This window comes from Rutidosis leptorrhynchoides, chromosome 5 (assembly GCF_046630445.1).
Source record: "Rutidosis leptorrhynchoides isolate AG116_Rl617_1_P2 chromosome 5, CSIRO_AGI_Rlap_v1, whole genome shotgun sequence".
Lineage (NCBI taxonomy): Eukaryota > Viridiplantae > Streptophyta > Magnoliopsida > Asterales > Asteraceae > Rutidosis > Rutidosis leptorrhynchoides.
This window is the reverse complement of record NC_092337.1, coordinates 107,884,191-107,905,916: the sequence shown is the minus strand read 5'-3', so window position 1 is coordinate 107,905,916 and position 21,726 is coordinate 107,884,191. Positions and strand designations below refer to the sequence as shown.

The 21,726-nt window shown below is 34.4% G+C and overlaps 3 protein-coding genes across 3 annotated transcripts; 2 read left to right on the top strand and 1 right to left on the bottom strand.

Annotated features, from left to right (window-relative positions):
* Nucleotides 1–1,079: 1,079 nt before the first annotated feature.
* LOC139848910 (uncharacterized mitochondrial protein AtMg01250-like) lies at nt 1,080–1,589 on the top strand. Its single transcript, XM_071838591.1, has one exon. The coding sequence runs from the start codon at nt 1,080–1,082 to the stop codon at nt 1,587–1,589; it is 510 nt and encodes a 169-aa protein (XP_071694692.1).
* A 3,154-nt stretch (nt 1,590–4,743) lies between these two features.
* LOC139846963 (UDP-glucose 6-dehydrogenase 1) lies at nt 4,744–6,522 on the top strand. Its single transcript, XM_071836550.1, has one exon. The coding sequence runs from the start codon at nt 4,755–4,757 to the stop codon at nt 6,195–6,197; it is 1,443 nt and encodes a 480-aa protein (XP_071692651.1). The 5' UTR covers nt 4,744–4,754; the 3' UTR covers nt 6,198–6,522.
* Nucleotides 6,523–11,009: 4,487 nt separating this feature from the next.
* LOC139848103 (uncharacterized) lies at nt 11,010–13,826 on the bottom strand. The gene is made up of 6 exons (XM_071837837.1): nt 13,561–13,826; nt 13,427–13,469; nt 13,242–13,322; nt 12,554–12,743; nt 11,852–12,119; nt 11,010–11,402 (listed from the first exon to the last, which is right to left on the bottom strand). Exons 1-6 carry the CDS (start codon nt 13,615–13,617, stop codon nt 11,196–11,198), a joined length of 846 nt encoding a protein of 281 aa, XP_071693938.1. The 5' UTR covers nt 13,618–13,826; the 3' UTR covers nt 11,010–11,195.
* Between the last annotated feature and the right edge of the window lie 7,900 nt (nt 13,827–21,726).

Below are 21,726 nucleotides of genomic sequence, written 5' to 3'. Positions count from 1 at the left end.
CTTTTAGTGGAATTTGCCCAAAAAATTACATTTCATTTTGTTAATTATAATATAGACACATGTAACGGACATAACGCAAATGCGGAAACAACCAGTTTCGGCAGTAATTTGCTACCCTAAACTAAAAAAAAAATCACTAAAAATTAATTTGTGAACTGCGAACGTATATACAAAAACTTTTTATTAAGAGCACTTGGAGTCATGATATTAAACTCAGTGTCTAATTTTAGCGTCTAAATAGACCCTGAAATTTAACACTGAAGATAAAATTGAAGAAATTGTTCTATGTCTAATCCTTAGTATTTTTATCTATTATCAACTGTTGCTCAACGTCCGGAGCGGTGTCGTCGATGCCGGTTTCTCGGCGTCAGATTTGAGCGACGGTGAAAAAAATTACCCGGCTTTGGATGCTCTAAGTAGCTAAAAGAGGGAAAAAAGAATAAAAATTACCCGGCTTTGGTGCTCTAAGTAGCTAAGAGAGGAAAAAAGAATAAAATTAGAATCACTTTACTACCAGATAAGAAATAAAGTCACTTTGTTACCTTCCTTTCTCAATTTATACAAGTTTTTGGTTTATATAAGCAGCTGGATTAAAAAAACAGCTTTAGATACTCTCTACATTCAATATTGGTTTATATAGAAAAGCTGGATTGAAGTTACATTATTATTAGTTTGCGACTTGCATTTCACTCAAGGTAGACCAAGTGGCTTTTTCAACTCCAAGCAATTTGACTTTGAGTCTTCCAATTCAAGTGAAAGCATCAATCATTTTTTGGGAAAATCAAAATTAAAACTTTGTTGCTTATCAAAGTTATATGACACAAATTATAATAACCATTTTTTTCTTTTATAACCATTTTTTTTTTTGTTTCTAGTTACTTGTTTTTATGTATAGAATCTTTATTTTTATGATCAGATACGTTCTGCATGTTTCATATATCTATATTAAATATGGATATTGTAAAGAGGGTAGTGGATGATCTTAAAAGAAATAAAAAACATGGGCTTATTTTCAAAGTTGACTTCAAAAAGCGTTCGACTCGATTAATTGGAACTATCTTCTAGAAGTAATGAAATGCATGGGTTTTGGGGATAGATGGAGAAAATGGACGTCTTCGTGTCTTAGTTCCGCGTCTATATCCATTCTTATTAGTGGTTCTCCTGCTAAGGAATTCTCCTTAGGTAGGGGAGTAAGACAAGAAGACCATCTTTCGCCTTTTTTGTTTATCATTGCGGCGGAAGGGCTTAATATTTTAACTAAAGTTGCGGTTGAGAAAGGGATGTACAAGGGAGTCGAGATTGGGAATGATAAGATAGTGATTTCGCATCTTCAATACGCGGATGATACTATCTTCTTTGGTGAATGGAGCAGGAGAAATGCTCGGAATCTTATGTACTTATTAGAGTGTTTCGAAAAAGCTTCGGGTTTAAAGGTAAATTATTTTAAAAGTCAACTTTATGGTGTGGGTGTTGCAAAATATGAGGTAGATAATTTAGCCGGGTGGTGTTCGAGGGTTCGTTTGGTCACTTTACGTCCGATATCAAAAAAATGGTTTGGCAAGGTCTTTGTTGGTGTGTTTGCTATTTAATTTGGAAGAATAGAAATGAATTGGTATCTAACAACAAAAGGGGTACTATACAGTCTATGTTTTGCGAATTACAAGCTCTTTCTTTTGATTGGATATCGCGAAGAAGTAAATGTTTTAATCTCAATTGGCAAAATTGGATCACTTCTCTGGGAGCGGTCCGCAACCTTATTTTCGGGTTCATACTTTGTAATGTAATTGTTTCGTTTTCGTGTTGTATGTTGTTGCCTTTTGGTAACTCTTGTAGAACTTTAAATTTTGTTTAATATAATTATCTTGCCTTTCAAAAAAAAAAATAATAATAATAAGTTGATTAAAGAATACTGAATCTGTCCGCTATAACAATCGCTACACAATATCGACATTTACAATAAGTATATTAGCCAACACCAATGAATAGTACTCGGGTGATGCCATCACGACATCACCTATTTTTCTTTTTTTTTTTACGATTTTTCACCCCGATTATTCTGGCCCAACGGAGTGGGCTACTCCGGGCCTCCATCTAGTTCAATGTAACTAGAGAGTTCATGTATATACATAAATAGTAGAAGTTCTTTAATCATATTGTTATATTTTGATTTTTTTTTTTAAAGGCAAGCTTGCATCAGTCCGGACCGAAGCCTAGTCATCATTTGCACACACACACACGCGCTTTCGGGCAGGAAACCCGAACCACACTCTGAGGATCCGACCCTTTAACCATCCTGAGGGGCAGGCGGGCCGGATCTTAGTCCCGGAGCGGGTCGGTAAAACCTTCCCTTTAGGCCACCTTCAAGGAATATATTTCAATTCCTAGAGCGGGTGACGAGGCTCGAACCCGAGACCTCTAGTCCTGCGAGTACACAAGTGTAACCGCGGTACCATTGAAGCAATGCTTCGTTGGTATTGTTATATTTTGATTGCATCATAATATATACTCCATATTTTTTATCTGTTGGAATTTGAAATAACCATTTTTTTTGTCTAACTAAAACTTCATACTTGTTGATTACAGATATTAATAATTAACATTTAGTTTGTCTAACTTCGACAAGTTAGCTCTCAACATAATATCAATGTTTAAAACTTAAATTAGCTATATAAAAAGGTTTAGACTTATAATAGAAGGAATAGTTTAACTTAAGGTAGCTAAATGTAACTTATTAAAATACAGGGGTAGTTTTGTAACTCTAATGACTATAAACACCACGTCCCCCCGCTTTCTATGTTTCGTATTACAATTACAGATCTCTCTCATTTCTCTTTTTCAAATCAACGCGCACCTATATATACAATCTGTGTATCTATATCTCCGGTGTAACAACAGCTACTTATCAACTGGTATTGCTTTATATTAATACATTCAAATTGATTTCAAATAATGATGTTATAAGTTATCAATTGCATTGTTCCTGCTATATACGATCCGATCTGTTAGTTTCTTTATTAAATGATTGATTGAATGATTAGATCTATCTGCATGCTGTTCAATGTGAAATTGATTCGAATTAATTATTTAATTAACTGAATTCTGTGTCGGTTACTGAACGGAAGTATATTCATTAGATCTGTACTGTATGCGAGTATGTTAATTACTCAATTGTGCATAAATGTATTTATATATAGATATTGTATGTTTTGTTATTTTTAGCTGCTTGTAGCTGCATCAGATCTGAGTGTTAAGTTATAGAGTTGAAATACTATATTTAGCTGAGCTTTTAGATGACAACTAGTTGTTGAACCCTCGCTCGAGGGTTCGGTTTTCAATGTATTTTATTGCGATTAGTTTGTAAAATTATTTCGTGGCTAAAGAATGATGTCGTTGAAGCGCAACTCGAGTCGAACTAAAAGGTATAACCCGTGAAAGATTTAAATGTTATTTTTAATTAACAATATATGTCCATCTCCGCGTTTAGCTATGTAATTATCGACTTTAAAAAATTTAATGCAAAATCAACGTGTATGAAAAGTACCCCAACTATTTAGCGTTTTTTAAAAAGCGTCCGTTTTGCGTATAGTTAGTGGCATTGTGTTTCTAAAATTATTTCGAGGTTAACGATGGTGTCGGAAAAATTTAACTCGTTGCGAGCGAGAAGATATGACCCATTGAATATTTGGGTGGAGTTTATTTAAGATTTTTTTTGAAAATGGTTATTTGACACTTTACCTCCATGTTTGGGGGGTCGATTTGAATATTTGAAAAAAGTGTGGGGGTCGTTGTTGGTGTAGTGAAATTTAATTAGAATTTTTTTAAAAAGGTGAAAGGACGAAAATGGCCCTAGTTACTATTCACCATTGTTGTCTGTTAGATAGTAATAGTAATAGTAATAGTAATAGTAATAGTAATAGTAATAGTAATAGTAATAGTAATAGTAATAGTAATAGTAATAGTAATAGTAATAGTAATAGTAATAGTAATAGTAATAGTAATAGTAATAGTAATAGTAATAGTAATAGTAATAGTAATAGTAATAGTAATAGTAATAGTAATAGTAATAGTAATAGTAATAGTAATAGTAATAGTAATAGTAATAGTAATAGTAATAGTAATAGTAATAGTAATAGTAATAGTAATAGTAATAGTAATAGTAATAGTAATAGTAATAGTAATAGTAATAGTAATAGTAATAGTAATAGTAATAGTAATAGTAATAGTAATAGTAATAGTAATAGTAATAGTAATAGTAATAGTAATAGTAATAGTAATAGTAATAGTAATATATGCTAAAGTGTAACCTAATTAAAATGACGTCTGCAAATTATATACGATGAAGATTGTGTATATATTGTGATCATTAGCAGATTTCATGCTTGCTAGGATTTTAAAAAATTCAGACATGGTAGGATCTGTTACTACAAACTGTATCATCATTGGTAGATTATTTCTTCTACATTAAGATTGGATGTCGTTTTTCGGCTTTCTTATTGCATTTAAGATGCTATACTTTCTTTTTATGGAAAGTGCTATTAGTGCAGGACTGATAGTTTAGATTTTAAGTATATACCAATGGACTTTCACTGTTACTGCTTAATATATTGATTCTAATCGACATTAATATAAACAGGAACACTATTAGTGAGAAATTAATAGTTTAGATTAATTTATTGCACGGATGGGCTTTCACTGTTAATGTTTATTTAATACTAATACTAATTGACATCATGATTTAATAGGAACAGAACAAAATGGTGAAGATCTGTTGCATTGGAGCTGGATACGTTGGCGGTCCTACTATGGCTGTCATAGCACTCAAATGTCCCGATATTGAAGTGGCAGTTGTTGATATTTCCGTGCCTCGTATTACAGCCTGGAACAGCGACCAACTCCCTATTTATGAGCCAGGTCTCGAAGATGTTGTAAAGCAATGCAGGGGAAAGAACCTGTTCTTCAGTACTGATGTGGAAAAGCACGTGTTTGAGGCTGATATAGTCTTTGTATCGGTCAACACCCCAACCAAGACTCGTGGTCTTGGTGCTGGTAAAGCTGCAGATCTGACTTACTGGGAAAGCGCTGCTCGTATGATTGCTGACGTGTCAAAGTCAGACAAAATCGTCGTTGAAAAGTCAACTGTCCCTGTCAAAACTGCAGAAGCAATCGAAAAGATCTTGACTCATAACAGTAACGGAATCAATTTCCAGATTCTTTCAAATCCCGAGTTTCTTGCTGAAGGAACTGCTATTGAAGATCTTTTTAAACCTGATAGAGTTCTTATCGGTGGTCGAGAAACACCCGAAGGCCAAAAAGCAATACAAACATTAAAGGCTGTTTACGCTCATTGGGTCGCTGAAGAAAACATCATCACAACCAATTTATGGTCTGCAGAGCTTTCAAAGCTTGCTGCAAATGCCTTTTTAGCACAACGAATCTCTTCTGTTAATGCCATGTCAGCTTTGTGTGAAGCAACTGGTGCAAATGTTAGTGAAGTTTCTTATGCAGTTGGTAAGGATACTAGAATTGGTTCAAAGTTCTTGAATTCAAGTGTCGGATTCGGTGGTTCTTGTTTCCAAAAGGACATTTTGAACTTGGTCTACATCTGCGAGTGCAATGGCTTACCTGAAGTAGCTGAATACTGGAGACAAGTCATCAAGATCAACGACTACCAAAAATCCCGTTTTGTTAACCGTGTTGTAGCTTCAATGTTCAACACTGTTGCGAACAAAAAAGTTGCCATCCTCGGATTCGCTTTTAAAAAAGACACCGGTGATACCCGAGAAACCCCTGCAATTGACGTTTGCAAGGGTCTATTGGGTGACAAAGCCCGTTTGAGCATCTACGACCCGCAAGTGACTGAGGATCAGATCCAACGAGACCTTTCGATGAACAAGTTTGACTGGGACCATCCTATTCATCTTCAACCAATGAGTCCTACGACGGTTAAGCTAGTTAGTGTTGCGTGGGACGCGTATGCAGCTACTAAAGATGCTCATGCTGTTTGTATCTTAACAGAATGGAATGAGTTTAAAACTTTGGATTATCAGAAGATTTATGATAATATGCAGAAACCTGCATTTATATTTGATGGAAGAAATGTTGTTGATGGTGACAAACTAAGGGAGATTGGTTTTATTGTTTACTCGATTGGGAAGCCATTGGATGCGTGGCTTAAGGACATGCCTGCTATCGCTTAAGTCAATCAATTATCACACGTTCGTGATTATCTGCCACCTGGCTGGTAACTATTCGTCTCGATTTTATTCGTCTGATAGAGAGTTATACGTTATATTTTGCTTAATTGATTGATATATCCGGTTATTATTATACATTCTGAATTATGATTCAGTTTTTTTTTACTTGTTTTAAAAAGGATAGTTGGTGTAGAGTAGGAATGAGTAGAGCAAGGAGATTTTCTTTGCTATTTTGCCCATTTCAAATTTTAATTTCATCATGTGTATTGTAATATTGGTCATGTGCTCTTATAATGTTACTTCTCATATATGGAGAAAAATTATTATAATCAACATTGTATTTCTATTAATTTTTGGTCAAAATATCTGACGTGGCCAACCAACTTCGACAAAAAAAATATCAATTAATTAAGCCATATAATGATAAAAATTACAAAAGAGGCCAACTAAATTTGTGGTCTTATTTATAGTTTTGGCTCTGATGTTGATCCTTGATCCTTTGAGATTGAACCTCTACATGATTTCATAGCATGAATGATGAATGATGATAAATATAATAAATAATTCTTTGTACAAACAATCACAATATGGATTAGTCGTTCATGTCTTATTTCCTTACAAGAGATCTTATGTTTGAACCTCTTCGGCATGTATTAGGGTGACCAAGGTGATGGCTGACTAGGGAAAGGGTCGGTGAGATAATAATCTGTATATATCTCCGAGTAATGAGTAAAGAGACCTTTCTAGATAACATGAACATGAAAAATAAACTGTGTAAATCTGAGTAAAAATAATCACCTTTCTAGGTAATATGGACATGAAAAACTTCGTTCGTGTTTAGATTTTTTGTACACATTAATTGTGGGACCTACTAACTTAGTTTTAAGCAAATATGTATTACCGTTGAAATCTACTTGAGAGAGTTAGATCCCGTATTTATCTTGGTATATCATACTCTATTAGGTAATATCAATATCTAATTGTGTTGCTTCAAATTCTAAATACAGTGAGGTTAATAATGATGTGGTTCATGAAGTTGCTAATAATGAGATGCATGGTAATAGCCATAGTGCTAATTGTGTTCCTTCAGTTTTAAGAAATAACGAAGTTAACGGTGAGGTTTATAATGGGCCTCTTCGGAGTAAGATTATTTTTGGTTCGTTTGCGGTTGATGTCGATTTGGTGGAAGGGAATTCGACAATTGACAAAGGAGTTTGTTTCGGGGATAATATGAAAAATTATCCAAAGTTAATTCGAAGACAAGTGAACATCCTAAGGATTTAGTCGATGGGGCCAATGACGTTTCTTTCGATGTGTCAGAATCGAATGATGACAACATTACGTTTGCGGTTAGATTGGATCCTTTGAAGGATGAGAAAAAGAGAAAGAAGGAAGAATTGTCGGCCAAAAGAAATGTTGAATCGAACGGTGAAAGGCCAAAACCAATTTTGATTGGTCGTAGTGGAAGATGGTATTGTGATTGCGAGGTTCTCTCTTGTGACGGTTTTTGTAAAGTGTGGTATGTTTTGAATAAGGATGTTTCAAGATGTTTACTTAGCGAGGTTAACCCGAGGTCAAAAAAGAAGGTGATCGCGAGTTCCACATCGGGTGCTTATAAACTTAAAGATAACACCGACGACTTGAATTACGGCGACGCAATTCAAAACTTGTTTATGGGCCCTAGAGATGGAAGAGATGGTGGCTCATCGGCAATTGGGAGAAGAAATATGTCCGCGGAGACTTTCGCGGCATTCGACGATATGATGACACGCTTGGCTGGGGAGAACGCACCGGGTGATGGGTCCGGTAACGTGTTATCTTACAAGATTGAGAATCGGTCCGGAAAAAAACTCTTTAAAAGAGACAGTCAATGGAAAATTGAAAAGGGCCGGTCCTCGAGGTTGATTGTTATAGTCCGTCTTCTGTTTCTTCGGTTGGTTTTGTTACTTGTAGTTTCGTTTATTATTCGGTTTCTTGTTTGATTAATATGTTTGTAAATTCTTTTCGGGATGTTACGGAGGCGCGAGCCTTGCCGTTTTCCCCTAGTCCTTTTGTATTCTCTGTTGATGGCGTTTTCTTTTGGAAAACGTCTTCGTTTCTATATAAGTTTTCGTTTTTTCGCCAAAAAAAAAAAAAAAGGTAATATCAATATCAATATCAATATATATCAATAGTCATTAGACGTTGGCAAAATTGTTCTTTTTTATGTCATTTGCACATGTTATTAAACACCAACAAGCGTCAGCCTATACACAACATTTACCATTTTTGCAAATGTTATAAGTAAAAATGAATCTCGTGTTCTATTCTTCCTGGAAAACTACAAGCGTCAGGCTATACACAACATTTACCATATTTTCAGTTTCAGATTCTATGTTTCACTGCTAAAATCTTTACGTTTCAATCACAAACATAGATCATAAGATTAATTTAATGTAGTGATGAACGTTGGAGTACATTTTTTTCTGTGGCGGAAGTACAAGAATTTAAATAGATAGATCCGAAGATCAAATTGAGTACAACTGATACAGACTTCAATAAGTCTGCTTTAGTTGTAGACACTACGATCTACTTGATTACAATAACTGAAATTAGCCCTATCACTAATAAATACAAACATCCATAAGAAACAAACAATACAAACAAGCACACAACCAACTACAACTTTAAAGACATGTTATTTCTGAATCAAGGATAATAATAACGTGTAAATTTGAAACAAGATTAATTGTTTACTACACCATATAATTTGTGACATACTGAACCAGTTCCATGATGTTTCATATTTTATTTAACCATTTCCATTTCTATTCTCTTTGGCCTTAACATCCTCCGAAGACTATTATCACCCACACTCGTGACATAGATGAACACACACGTGTTCTCTTTTTTTAGATTTGAACTTGAAGAAATAAACTAAGCACCCCCTATGTTTTTGACTTAATAGTTGATTACCATAAGAGTTTTATTTAAAATATTATGAACGTTCTTTGTTATTTTGACTACTATCAAGATGTTCAACGTAAAAAAATAATAATAACAATAGCATATGAATTATTTAGAACTATACTCGGATTTTTTTTTTTTTATTTTATTTTTTTTTTTATTTTTTTTTTGTAAAAACAAATATATAAAATAACAAGGAGCAATTCATCGATTGATGAAAACTCATAAGGGAAGCGAAACTGGGCCCAACCTAACAAACACACAAAACCTAACCAAAAGCCGAACACGCTAAACAAATCAAATAAACCAACACAAACATCTAACACTAAAACATACACAACAAACAAATCACACGAAGAGTAACTACGACCCCTGACAACCTAGAAACAAAAAGACAAGCCAAAAGAATACCCCGTATGAAACCAAACAAATCAAAGGTCATCTACACTGAGCTTCTTCAATTCTGCCCCGTGAATCTTTTTAACTTTCTTCGGTTTGACTTTAGGCTTCAAGTTAATCACCTTGCCTTCAACCTAAAGGAATCGAAATTTTCATAACTCTATCGAAAAAACCGAAAAAATACCCGTGCCTTCCTTGCCACCACCATGTTTACGTTCCACGAGAAAAGCGTCACCCAATAACAAACCAGCTTCCGAACCACCAACCGACACATCTACCATTTCATCGTCTAAATCAAAATCGCGCAACCCAAACGACACACTCTCGGCTTTCTTCAACTTCTTGTTTATCTTCTCTGCTCCCTTGGAACTAGAAACGGACCCCCATTCCACCTTACCACCGATCACGAGGCCACAGTCTTTAAGCGCCCGAACGGTATGCCTATAAGTAACGCAATACGAAGAATCCTTCGATAACCCCGAGCCCATAATATGATCACCCTTGCGTTCCTTCTGATCGCACAAAATATTGCAACCATCAACACTCTCACCTAAGTCCTTAGTGCACTCATCCACTCCCGAGTTAGCTAATGTGGTCTTCAGAAGCATAATATAGTTGGTGTTGTTTAATTGCAAGTTGGTGGTGTTTTTTTCATTTCGTGAAATCAGGTGTAGTTCATAGCTTACCAAAATAAATGGCAAACGAGTTTACAACCCATGACCCACTTCAGAAGCATAACATTAAAATAAGATCCAAAATCATTATCATAATAAGATCCAAAATCACTTCAATCATTAACAAAATTAGATCTAAAATTATCAACATCTAAAGAACTTTCTTACAGAAGCATAACTTCCCGGATTGGACAAATGAACTCCGATAAATTGATTTCACCAGTGACGAGCAGATTCCGGCAACGAGGACCTACCTAGATTCCGGCGAATAAAAGAACGTTCACATGTTGATGAAACTGAAATTGAAAAGTTAGTGTTTATGATTGTTTAAATTTTACTATGTTTTTGTTTTGCGTTTTGATAGAACTATATTCAGTACCTAATAAGTAATAGAAACAATTGAGCATGTGCCTCAGTGCCTGTATATAAGTTGAAATTGTGGCTCAGGGTAATGAATGATATCTGTACATCTTGGATAGTTAATTTCAAATTTCTACACTAAATAAATGCCCCTTGGCCATAACTATTGATCAAAGTTGGAAGAAACAAACAGTACCCATTTTGAACAAAGCAGAGATGGTATAAATGTTTCACAACTGAAGATACTGGAGTGACAAAAGTGTAGCGTAGCAGAGATGGTGTACATGTTTCACAATTTAAGATACAGGAAGAAACAAAAAGTACCCATTTTGATCAAAGTTATGTTAATGTTTTTATGATGCAGTTTTATTAATAAAAAATGAATACAAAAGACAAAGCTTGCAGGTAACAAGAAACGATATTGCAGGATCACTTGGTTTAATCAATGTATTCAATTTCATATGTATATTATCAAAATCGAGTTAATAAAAAAGAAAAGAATAAATTTTTTGTCCATGGGGAACATTCAATTCTTTAAACAATACCTCCCTTAAGTTCACAAAACCGCATTTAGTCTATGCTCCCCTCTATAATTGGTTCTTCTGTTATAATATAAGAAACACTAAACACTGATATTGAACAAATAGAGCTTGAGTACAATAGAAAGAGCCAACTGCAACAAGAAAATTCCAGCCACAATCAGGAACCATCTTTCACCAGCCGACATTATATGGTTCCGTAGATTTTGTGCTACAAATAATGCAGACATCACCCCCGCCACACCTGTTATCACCCATCTAAATATCTCCACCGGAATAATAGATAGACACTGCATTTAACCAAAATGTGGTATATCAATACACAAGTTTTCAAGGGTGCACCTAAAGCTCAATTGATGCACGCTTTTGTTTTATGAGAATGTTTGAATGTTGTTTTCAAAGTGCTAATTGAAACATTATTACTCATACATTAAACTACAGATAGTTTCATATTTTACATTTACTTCTTCATAATAATCATAATTAGAAAAAGGTATTTTAAGCTAGATGTGGCAAAATGGGTCGGATGTCCTCTTGGATGTAATTTTTATATTTTTACCCATTTAACCTGCTAGGGATAAAACGTTATCCAATTTGACCATTTCGTAAGTAGATAGTTTTGAATTGCCACCTCTAGTTAAAAAACACATCCAAACATCCCATAGATATACATGAAAAGCAATATCCAAATTTATGCAACACAAAAAATATGAATGACCTTGAGAAACAAAATCCTTACCATTGCTGGGATGAAGATAAACAGGGAGTATCCGTAAAGACAAAACAGCTGGACAAGGGTTGAGGGTGCAGAAAAGTATTTGAGAATTACATACAAACATAGAGGGACAATAAGGACATAGCCATAGAACACACCAGCAGACCAGGTCACCAGATTTATATCATAGTTCCATTCTTTATGCTGTAGCTTATGAGCCAGATATGTAGCAAATGTACCAATTGAAGCTGCTACAAAGATCAAGGTAGTGCATATCCAAAAAGGTCCATACCTAATAATATAAGCAAATATTTGCAAAATAAGACACAATGCACTGCAAAATGATACAAGTTTAAAAGAATATGCAATCACATGTATCGTACTTGTTTGATTACAAGATCATTTCATTAGGTGGTAGTCAGTATTGTGATCCTCACAGATGACAGAAATAACTGACCTTTTTTGCTAACTTAAATTTAATTTCTAATTTAAAAACATATAATTTTATTCTAATTTTTATACCAAGTTTCTAAAGCAGCATTTTAAGAACCTCTTCTATCCATTCCATGATCTTGAGAACACTTATGATGAAAAGAATTGTCATTCATAAAAACCTTATCATATTTAAACAACATAGCACTCAACATAACGATGCCAGTACCGAAAGTACGACGATAACCAATAAATTTCCTTTTTTCTACTTTAACCTGTAGATTTTGAACTTACAAGTCTGGGTTGCTAGCAGTCTTCTCATTGAAGGTCCCTCCGAATGGCAAGAGAGAGTCTTTAATTCTCGAAAGAACATCAGATGTGTCGACATCGAAATAAGGCTGGTAAGCAGCAATAGTGAATACCTTAAACCAACCACCACTTTGTTGTGGTTCTGATGAACCAGATCCAGGCTTTGAGAATGTATCTGAGTGTATACGTCAATTAATTAATGTCTCATAGATTCTAAACTTTTCAATCCATTCAGGTGCACTCAAGAATCTTATAATTATTACACAAACCATTGCAGTATCCTTAAACTAATCAGATCAAACTTGAAGTAGCAGTTCCTATCTACAGGTAAATGTTATGGCATTGATTCACCACCGTATATTTATATTCAGTTATTCAATTTATTGTCCGTTAAGTGGATACAAATGCATTACCACACACACTGTAATGCATCCTTGATCCATGCATATCAAAAGATCACAATCCTATAGTCTTAACCCTACAAAACAAGACTATGGCTTTCCAATTGGCTAATGTTGTAGATTAGGTCTAATTGAGACAAACATTTTACACATTTTATTATATATAATTATAATTATACCAACTGAGATCCATCAAATGAAACTTAAACCAATATATCACACTAATAAACTTCAAAACAAAATCAACAACTTCAAATTTAGTATAAACACACCATCAGCATCACGAGGCGGTCCAGCACCGCCTGCAATCTTTCCTTGAGCGCCAGAAGGAGGAAATGTTTGAAGTGTTGCATCTGCACCAATCAATATACATACATACATTACAACACAATTCATCTGAAAACGAACAAATTAATAATGTACAATGGCGATAATTAGACGTAACATGTAGAATTACCGTTAAATTTAACGGAGACGTGACCTGGAGGATCGGAAACAGCCTGAAGAATCGATAAAAACGTGAAATTAGGGTTTAGATCTAGTACTTAAAATTTAATTGATTACAAAAAAGGAAAATAAATTCCGACTTACAGGAACCGATCCGGAAACATTTTGATTGTCAATGGTAGTGTAATTTCCGGACATCATCTTCTCAAAATTCCGGCGAACAATTAAATCTATTCTGAATTTATTGAGCTCTTCGGTACCTACCGGAATAACAGATCTGTGTTTACTATGATTTGTATGTATCTGTATCTATATATCTATGAGACTATGACAATCTCATGTCAACAGATATAAATCATTAAATCTCTTTTTCACGGGTCTTCCGGGTCGGCCAAAGTCGGGTCAAATTATTTTCATTTTCGGGCATGTCCGTGATCGAAGCAAAGGAAGAAGAGTATATTAAGTAATTAACTAGTCCGGTGCAACCCGCGCGGTACGGCGGGAGCTTTCGGCCTGCATGTTCGTATTTTACGTAGCGTTGTGTATGTACAGAATGACAAATGTCCCATATGTTAAGATCCGTTTAGATGTCGTTGTGGTTAGCGTTTTTTAAAAGGTATCCGTTTCGGACGTAGTTAGTCTCGTTTTGTTCGTAAAATTATTTTAAGTTTAATGGTAGCAGCGGTGAAAATTAATGCGTGGTGAGTAGGAAGATAGGGTCCGTTGAAGTTTACGGTGAATTTGTTTTTTTATTTAAATAAAAAAACTAAAGTTACGCTTTTAATCCCTGCAGAATTAATAGTCTAAGATAGTTGGGAGGCAAAGTGGAAATTCAAGTGGGAAACCAATGGGTGAAACGCCATATTTTTGCGGAAAACGACACACAATGCCATCACAATTAGTATATGTATAATTTTATTAAATTTCAATAAAAATATCTCCAAATTAATTATTACACCTTATTTATTTATTTATTTATATATATTTTTAAAAAAGATTTACCGATACCTTAGAGTCATGAACGAGCTCCTGCTGGCGGAGATAGCTTCAACTAAAGAAAACAAGCCGCTTTCAAGCAAAGTAAAGGAGCCATTCTCAAGTAGGCCGCAGTCCTCTCATTTGTACCCCTCAGGTAAGGAGACTTCAAGTCAGCCTAAGCTTTTATTGAAGTCCCTGTTACCGGATTTTGAGAGTATGGAGCCGCGTCGTTCGATTGGCAAAGCTCCGGCCGCTCCGCTATTGGTGCGAGCTGTAAGGAGTCTTGATCTCGAGTAAAGCTGGGCGTCATCTGTATTTTAAGTTAAGTCATTTCCTAAAACGGCCCCTCTTATTCTTTCTACGATAATTCAAACTGCAGCTCCATGAGTCTGCTCGGAACCAGTCGATTCCTGAGCCATTCGTTGGATAAGGCCCCAGAACGCTAAAAGCTGAGGGACCAGAGACGGTTAGACTTTTTCGATAGCGTTACTCGGGATTTCCAGAGATTTGGGAGAAAATCCGACTATCTAAAGAAAAAAACGAAAACTTTATAACAAAACATTTTCTTTGAAAGAGAAAATAAAAACCAATAAACGAGAACGACCAGAGTCACAACGAGATTCGAAAGTAATAAACTAAGTCTAACAACACTAATCGAACATAAGCTAAAAACTCGAGCATCGTCACGAACCAACAAATAAACATACAATACATGCTAAAGAAACGGAAATAAACAAAAATAACAATCAACCTAAAAAAGATGACGATATCAAACTAACAAGACCAAAAAAACCCCACTAACCGGCGTCTTTCTCATTCCTATTTTTGGGACTTGACAATGAAACCTCATCATTGATGTTGTTATTGTCGACACCTTTGCCCGCACAATCCTTGAAAGAACAAGTTGAACCGTTTATGGTCCCGTCTCCGACGAGAGTACCCGAAGATAGGGGACTCAAACCTTGCTTCGCAAACCCATAAAAACCACATTTTCCTAACGACCGACCCAAACCTGAACCCACGTAAAACCAATTACAAAACCCGACCACCGGAGCGTCCTTAAAAAAATTTGAATCTCAACCTCAACTTCTTCGTCTTCAATGTTATCCCTTAAACTTTTAAGGCATCTTAGAAGTTTGCACATATAACTTAGACAAAATTTCATTCCTCGTTCCTGAACTTTACATCAAATTTGACTCCTCGTCCTTTTTCTTTTTTTGTGTGCATCCCTCGTCCATAATGTATCATGTGACGCCCAGTACAAAACCATCGTGTACGGATCATCGACAACAGGATCATTACAAGGTCAAACACTATATGCTGTTTGAAAACCAGTTTGCATTCGTAAAAAGATAGCGTTTTACAAAAGATGACTAGAAAACATTAACATGAGTACATGGTACAAAGGTCATTACAAAGCCATTGTTTTAAAATAACGTAAGTCACGAATGCAAAATAAAAGTTCCATGCTTGAGACATCTCTAAGTAATGCCGTGGAAATCTAATACAGCAGGTCCATAACAGCAAGTCTATAACAGCAAGTCTAACAGCAAGTCTAACAGCGGAAGCAACAACGTCTAAGCACCTGAGATATACATGCTAAAAAAAGTCAACACGAATGTTGGTGAGCTATAGTTTAAGTTGTAATAGTAACGTAAGATAGGCCACGAGATTTCAGTGCTGCAACAGCGTATCAAAACAGTATGAAAAGTATATGCATAACCGTGGGCACCCGGTAACTAGACTTAACGTTTATAACCCCCTGAAAGTACACTTGGCGAGTGTGTATGTTCACGAAGTATTAAACACCCGTTAAATGCTAGCGCGACTAGCCCGAGTGGGGATGTCAAACCCTATGGATCCATATCTAAGATTCGCGTTCACCGGTTCAAAGACCAATGACTAAACGTTACCGTGCTAAAGGGAATATTTATGCCGTTGTATAACCCCACACACATATAAAGTTTAAGTACTTGTGCCTAGTATGTAAAACGTAAAAGCGCATGTATTCTCAGTCCCAAAAATAGTAACAGTGGTAAAAAGGGATGCTATAACTCACAGTGATAAAAGCGGTAAAGTTGGTAATGAAAGTACGCAAGTAGTAAGTCGGTCCGAAAGGTCGTCAACCTAAATCAAGGGTTACTAGGTCAGTAGGTTGTCTTCATAAATTCTAATAGTGCATAAAATAAGTTTAAGTGTCATCATCATCATCATTCATCATCATAAAAGCTAAGTAAGTTCGACAAGAATAGAGATCGAAACAATAGGCTGACTTCGGTCAGCTTCTACGACCTCTACGTAAATCGAAAAGACGCATAGTCAGTGGCTATGGCTCCGTATGTGAGTCCCCTAACATCTGACCAATTTTCAGAACCTAACTCGTCTTCGTTTGACCGTGGCGACGGTTTAAGTGCGAGTAGGTCAGAAATTTCAGCACAACGTTAATAGGGTGTAGTGACTCTCGGAGGGCCATAAATCCTAAACCGTAACTCGGATTAAGACGAGGCCTAAACAGAAAATCATCTACTCGAACCGAACTAACTGAAAATAAACTTTTCAGTAGCCCAGGTGGCCTGATAAGATACGAAAAACAGTAGGTAATTGCTCCGGTGGGGTTCTTGGTGCTTGATGTTCATCACGGTTCTCATCCTTGATGCTTGTAGCTTCAAGTGTACAACTCGTTGATGGTTTAGTATCACTTTTGACCAAGATTCACCATCAATACACAATATGTTAAGACCAAGTAAGAACACAACTCATTCATGAGTCTTAGATGGATGATGAACCAAGGTTACATCATATCCTTAGTCTTAACACAATTTCAATTCACAATAACAACTAAAGTTACAAACTTTACATTAATTCAACAAGTATAAGCACAATCCAAGTCTAAAGAGGTGATGGAACCCTAATCTAGAGAGCTTGGATCCATTTCACACAAGTTACAAGGTTGCAAAGCTAGAAAGCTTGAACCTTTGATGTTCTTGAAGATCTTGAAGCATAAAGCTTGGATCTTGAAGATGCATGAAGATTACAAACAAAAGTTTGAATCTTTATTACAAAATAGAAAGATTAAAGTATAAAAGAAGTAGATCTACAAAAGATATAAAGATTCAAGCTAGAAAGCTTGAATCTTTGTTGTTCTTGAAAGATTCATGCTTGAATCAACAAGATATAAGTAAGATCAAGCTAAAAGGAACTTGATCTCCATAGATGAATGATGATGATACACGAAAATATTGAAGGAAAAGAGGAAGAAAAAGAAAACTTACAAGTATGGAAAGAAAGAAAGAACAAGTGTGTGAAAAATCAAAATGATCAAGTGTTGGAATTAGAGACTAAAGGCTAGTATTTATAAGCATTAGAGATTCACATGGATTGATGAGGTGGCCATGAGGCCTCCTTGGTGGCCAAAATTTTGAGGGAGGGAAGGGGGAGACAAAACTTTACTTTTTCGCTAATGGTGTCTAAAGTGTGTCCTTTTGCTAGAATCTCATGTGACAATTAGATAAACCTTATCCATTATGTTAGTATGACTCACTAATTAATTTATTTATTATTATGGGCCACTATTAATTATGCTTGGGCTAATTAATTGGGTCACTAGCTAGAGTAGGGTGGGCTTGAGCTCAACAAGGTAGAAAGTCCAACAAGACTAACTATTGGGCTTTAGCAATTAAATAAATAAAATTAAGCATCCAAAGGCCCAAGTAATTATTATTATAAAATAATAATTAATATTTCGCAGTCCAAAAGTTCCGGTTCTGACAAAAGTCAAACGTGCGCGTAGTCCGCGGTTTATTCGTAACGACAAGTAACACTAACGGTTATAAAGCATCCGGTGGACAAGTTAAGCATTCTACATACACCAAGGCACGTTTTAAAGTATATATGAATATAAAACACGTATACCAAGGTTCCGGAGTAATAAAGTAACACAGTACGCACAAATACGCAGTTTCGCAAAAAATACAAAGCATAAAAGCTAGTCGAAAAAGTCGGGTCGTTACATTACCCACCTGTTAATGGAAATTTCGTCCCAAAATTTAAGGAGTGACTACAAATGGTACTGTATTTAAATAAGAAGTAGCGTATCAAGGTTCCGTGAGACTCGTGGGCTCAGAAGTGAGTTATTTACCTCGAAAGGTACTTGGGCGTATAAAAGTAAGAATATGTATATGCCATTAAGTAAGTCCCTTGTCCTAAGAGATCAACAAGTTGATTTCGTTTCTTGCTATCATGAATATGTCATCCGAATATATATACCCACAAAAGGAAATTTGATGTTTTTAGCCTTACAGGCATTTTCAGTAAGCTGGATGCATGAAATGCATCATGAATGTTACCAAACTCATTTAAAACATCGAGCGTTTATGTCGCAATATAAAGCTGACAGGTGGAATGGAAAACATGGTGATCACAACTATGCGATTTGATGTATAGATAGTGTTGGCCGCGGATTTCACTAACCCCTAAGTTTCGGAGGGAGACCATAGGCATACGGAACCCGATATTTAAGAACGTTTCATTTGACTAAATGAATTGAAAATTTTAGCTGAAAGTGACTAATCGGACTTATTTGAAATGTAAGCCATAATTATCTATAGTGTCTTCAGGACGGTCTGAACGAACAATGAAGTATATCACCTTAGTTTACCATACTACAGGTGAACAGTTCCATAATGTAACTTTTTCCTTTCAGTTACATGTTGGGGTTAGGGTTAACATTAACTAGAACAACATATAGTTGCAACCGGCGAAGGAAGGAATGTGTGGACTAACCATATCCTTGTTACAGACGTTTTAAGCTGCCCCTTCCAAGAGGATAACAAGATTCATAGATTCTTAAGGTATCTTATGTTACATTTTCGAAAGAAAATCGCACGAAAGGTGTGGTCCTTGAACGAGAGTGAATTCTCCGAACAGTTCGTTCTGAATTTATCCTTATACTTAAGGGGATGCGCGGATGAGAAGATACGTGAACTCCTGGTCATAAAGAATGATTTACTCCAAGTTAAGAGAATCTCCAACAATGATTTCTTGTACCTCAACATAATGAATCCTAGAGATGACGTTTACGAGGGTGTTGCGATTAGCCGTGAAATATTGAGAGTAGAAACCTAACTAGTTCCTTTCCTACAATCAGGTAAACACTGAGTGTACATTAGAAGAATGATTTATTGGCTCGCATTTTGCCAAGTCTAACCTTAAGAGGAACATTTCATGAGCGCAAAGACTTCTTAACAAATTTTTTTTTTTTTTTTTTAAAAAAAAAATCTGCCACCCAAAGTGGCTCAAGTGTTTTTAACAAGGATTTTAATAGTAAGCTTCATCCCTAACGGAGGGCGAGTAGAAGTGTGATCCATACATGGTGTAGCTTAATACGAAAACCTTTAAAATCAACCAAGGAAGTTTTGAAAAACCTTTAAACGTTTGATGTGACAACATAAATGGAACGAAGTTCTTAGTAAATTTAGAAATATGTACAACGTGTACCATTTTGCATAAAACTATTTAACTTAAGTTAAACAACTCATTAAAGGAGCGATTGTTAAATAATTTGAAGGTATAACTTAGTAGGAATTAACCAAAATAAGTGTGACGACCCGGAAATTTCCGACCAAATTTAAACTTAACCTTTATATGTTTCCGACACGATAAGCCGAATTTGTAATGTTGAATCTCAAAAAGTTTGGAACTACATTCATGTAATCAATTACCCTTTGACCGTGTTCGACGATTCACGAACAATTATGTGTATATAGATATGTATATATAATATATAATATTAACTGAAAACATTAACAAAATATTAGATATATGATACTTTACATGAACATATTTGTTTCGATATATTTATCAACAGAATTAAGAGATAATATCAAATAATTGAATTATCAGATACATTATGATATGATTACGGGCCTATGTTATGAGGTCCACTGTGATTTAAGAAATCTATTCTTTTTGACAACTCAATACTTAACCAGTATGATAAAGATAACGATATTTATATTTTATTTTATTAAATATATAAAACGATTTAAATTAATATTATATATATTTTTTTATACGCGTATTATACGTACATAGTTTTATACTTTTACTATACTTTAACTTTACCTTTACTTTACTTTTACTTTACTTTAACTTTAATAATTCATACTTTAATAATTCACTTTAATAATTCATACTTTAATAATTCACTTTAATAATTCATACTTTAATAATTCACTTTAATAATTCATACTTTAATTATTCATACTTTAATAATTCACTTTAATAATTCATACTTTAATAATTCACTTTAATAATTCAAAAATCTATTATAAATAGAATTCAATAGGTTTTATTATTTCATAGAAACTTGAAAATATATTTCTCTAAACTCTCTCAATCGAATTACACATATATATTTTCTTTGTATTATTTCAAGATATTATTAGTATACATAAAATACTACGACGGAGTTATATTCAGACGATTTTAAAATAAGTTTTCAAACGGGATAGAGCTAAGGAAATTATGGGTTATAGCTATGGAGGTTATGGGTATTGATCGAGGGTATTGCTCGTGAGGTCAACCTAACGTTTATCATTTTCGTTGCGTCTATGTACTTTCCTGCAATATTGAATCACAATATTGATACGTGAGCATTCATATCTTATCTTTTATATATTAATAGTGTATCCCTGACTAATGCTCGAGTATATATGATTATGCATGTTTGTATGCTTAGTTTCGTCGTTAAATAGTTTATGATAAATCACGAATTTGATACATATGCTACTGAGATAAGTTATATGATATGCATGTCGTTGAAAAGCTGAAGAAAAAAATTAATAACTTTTCATTTAGAAATCGCGTGGTTTCGATGAACGGATTAAAAGATATGGTCAACTGAATTATCATTAATTTTAATATTATTATTAAAACGATTATTATAACTGTTATCAGTTGATGTTATTGCTAAAATTATCTTTATTACTAAAAATTAATATTTTTATTGAAACTATCATTTTATTATTTTGATCATTATCATTATTATCAATATTATTTTATCAAATAAATATGCGTACAAAGATATTTTTACCACACGTAATGTAATTACATTAATAATACATACCACTATATTTTTATGATATTAAGTGAATTTTATAAATTTTATTACTTGAGATATATAAAAGTATATTTTTATCATATATGAATTTTAATATAAATTTTTATTTATTAATAAATGACTTGTATTATTTAGTATAATAAGATCTGATAAATATATTTAAATATATAAAACTACTATATATAAGTTATATAATAAACATGTATAGATTT